Source organism: Limulus polyphemus, unplaced genomic scaffold (assembly GCF_000517525.1).
Source record: "Limulus polyphemus unplaced genomic scaffold, Limulus_polyphemus-2.1.2 Scaffold8739, whole genome shotgun sequence".
Lineage (NCBI taxonomy): Eukaryota > Metazoa > Arthropoda > Merostomata > Xiphosura > Limulidae > Limulus > Limulus polyphemus.
In genome coordinates, this window is record NW_013674349.1 from 14620 (window position 1) to 17744 (window position 3125).

General features: G+C 35.9%; 1 protein-coding gene across 4 annotated transcripts in view; it reads left to right on the top strand.

The window, feature by feature from the left end:
• LOC111083247 (zinc finger protein 236-like) overlaps positions 1-3125 on the top strand; it is a 13059-nt gene that overhangs the window by 3612 nt on the left and 6322 nt on the right. For all 4 annotated transcript variants that reach the window (XR_002608899.1, XR_002608900.1, XM_022379618.1 and 1 more), the window contains exon 2: positions 327-2165. Coding sequence is in view for 2 of the 4 variants with exons in the window: in XM_022379618.1 (XP_022235326.1) it covers positions 327-2131 (1805 nt within the window). In the remaining 2 variants the exon portion in view is untranslated. The remainder of the gene's footprint in view (positions 1-326; positions 2166-3125) is intronic.

The window sequence follows — 3125 nt, forward strand, 5'->3', positions numbered from 1 at the left end:
TTTAGAAATCCATTGCAATTTCCTCACTCTTAACATGGTTGTCAGAACTTGAACTTTATTAGCTTATTAATTGGTTTACATGAATTGATAATATTTTCTTTCTTCTGTAGAAGATGATCATAACTATAAAATATGCAAGTTTTTAAGTTCCAATAACTATTCCTTAAAACCTTTTTCAATCTACTAAATTAGAGTCAATGATTTAAATGACTCTAATTACATTAAAAGTGCAGTTGTTAGGTACTTTGCATATTACATATCTCACTGCATAAGTAATAAACTTGTTATAACACTTTTCCAGGTAATAAAATTTGAATATTTTTCAGAAAAACCAAAAGATGTCTTAACAATTCCACTCCAGGAATCTTTACATATTCAGCTAACAGAACCTTCTGTTGATGAAGATCATGCTTCCCAGTATTTAACTGTACAAGATGATGCTGTTCCTGCTGACAGTTTGTTGCTAAGACCACCATTATCACATAGGTCTCGATCATCCTCAGTTCACATTCCTTTATCACCAGGTAAAAAGGTAACTGCAATGGCCCTGGCTGAAAATCAAACTGCTAGCCGGGACATTTCTTTACCAAGGGAGTCAGTTGCAAGTCGTCGTTATTCCTTCTCTGTTATCAGAGATTTGAAGCAAAACAAGGATTTATCACAAAACGAGGATTTAAGCCATAGTTCGAATAGTGAACAAATTATTTCCAAAAGTGAAGATCAGGATCACTGCTTGGTTTTTCCAGCCATGTCCTTATCTGTTCCTTCAAACAGTGAGGATGAAACATCTATGTCAGGGATAGACCAACCAATGGATCTTAGTGTTACACGAGACATGAAGGTTGATCCAAACGTTTCTGCAGACAGTCATCCTGAGGAACTAGTAGAACCAATAGATAGCTTGCTTGGGGCTTGTCTTCAGTATGGTAGCCTGACTGCTCTGAAGACTGGAGGCTTGCCCTTGATGTTAAATACATCTGGATTAAAACGAAGATCACAGTCTCCATGGGAACTTCAGCAACAGACTGGTTCTAGACAGTCAGTAGATGACAGTGTACTACATTTATCTCCAGTGACATCTCCATCACCAGATCATATACCCTCAAAGAGTATCCTCCATGATGACCAGTATCCAATTTCTTCTAGACCTCAGGCTGAATTTATTGTTGCTAAGTCAGGGTGTGGACAGAACCTGGATGATGGGAAGTGTGTATGTGACATTTGTAATAAAACGTTCACCAAACCCAGTCAGCTACGGTTGCATCTAAATATTCACTACTTTGAAAGGCCTTTCCGCTGTGACAGCTGTGTGGTCTCATTTCGCACCAAAGGGCATCTACAGAAACACAAGCGTTCTGTGAGCCACTACAACAAAGTTAATATGAACCAAACATTTGGAACCCCAACTGCAGATAATCCTCGCCCATTTAAGTGTAGTGATTGTAAAATAGCCTTTCGAATTCATGGACACTTAGCCAAACATCTTCGATCTAAAATGCATATTATGAAGTTAGAGTGTTTAGGAAGACTCCCTTTTGGAATGTATGCAGAGATGGAACGGTCTGGGACAAATCTGAATGAGATAGATACAACTGACTGTGACAGTTCCCTTGAGAGCCTGCAGCTTATTGCTCAAAGGCTTTACCGCCAAGAGCCTAGGCAAGTTGTATGGCAGGGGGATAATGTTATTGGAGGTGCCGAGTCCCCTGATCATTCTCTAAGCTCCCCAGAGTCTATTGCTTTGTCATTAAGCCAAAATAAACTGGCAGCCACAAAGACTGTTAATTTTCAAGTAAAACAGGAACTGGACAATGTTATTGAAAATCCAGGTCATTCACACCAAGACAACAGCAATTCTCTCTCAGTGGACATAGATAAAGAAGTGAATCATTGTTCAGGGCAGAATGTAAAACCTCAACCTTTGTCCTGCCCACTTTGTGGTCAGTCTTTTGTGAGTGCCAAAGCCTTAAGAGTACACACATATTCTCATCATGCCCAGTGGTCAACAGATGAGGCCACCAACTTTACTGAAATAGAACTTGCATTACCAGATCCTTGTGGTGAAACTCCTCAAACACTTCAGAAGTTTGCCAGTGTACAAGATAACGTAAAAAAACATTTTAATTTGTGATGCATACAGTGATGAATGTGCCAGTCTCCAACAGGTCAGTATAACTATCTTACTAAGATCAAGGAAATAACTATCATACTAAAATCAAGGAAATAGCTGTTTTTGGTACACTTTAGCTCGTAATGTTTACTTGCAGCTTTTCCAACGCATATGTCTGTCAGAAGTCACATTTTCAGAGAATATGATTTCACATTTTTTTCCATCACTCGACTGGTCATAATGGTTGAATTAGATAGTTTACTGTCAGGGATAAACCTAACAAACTATGATCTAAGCACTTTCAAAAGGTAGACCTTTTAGTCATCAGAAACATTCCTAGTATAACCCTAATGAAGGTCTACCTACTTTTTGAAAGTGCTTAGATTATAGGGTTTCTTATTTTTCTCTTTCATTGATTTTTTGAACACACATGTTAACATTATAAATTAGTATACGTATTCTGAAAGGATTTAATTTGAAATTCCCTTTTCTGTTTTTACGAAGCTCAAAAGTTTCATTGTAACCCTGCTAACGTTATCAGATCGACTCGCATGAGACTGAAAGAATAAGATACAATTTCCACCTTACAAGAAGAATCATGAAAATATAGTCATTGTCTAGCAGTAACACTGGCCCTTGCAGTGATTTTAGTCCATTCTCATCATTGAGACTGTTTTTATTCATGTTTAAGTTTGTTTTTCTTGTTGTTTAACAGATGTTTTGAATCATTATTACAGATTATAAGTATAACTTGTTGATTATTATTATTACAGTTTATTACTGTTATTGTTGAATGTTATTACTATTACAGATTATGATAAGTATAACTTGTTGATTATTTTATTACAGTTTATTACTGTTATTGTTGAATGTTATTACTATTACAGATTATGATAAGTATAACTTGTTGATTATTATTATTACACTTTATTACTGTTATTGTTGAATGTTATTACTATTACAGATTATGATAAGTATAACTTGTTGATTATTATTACAGTTTATTACTGTTATT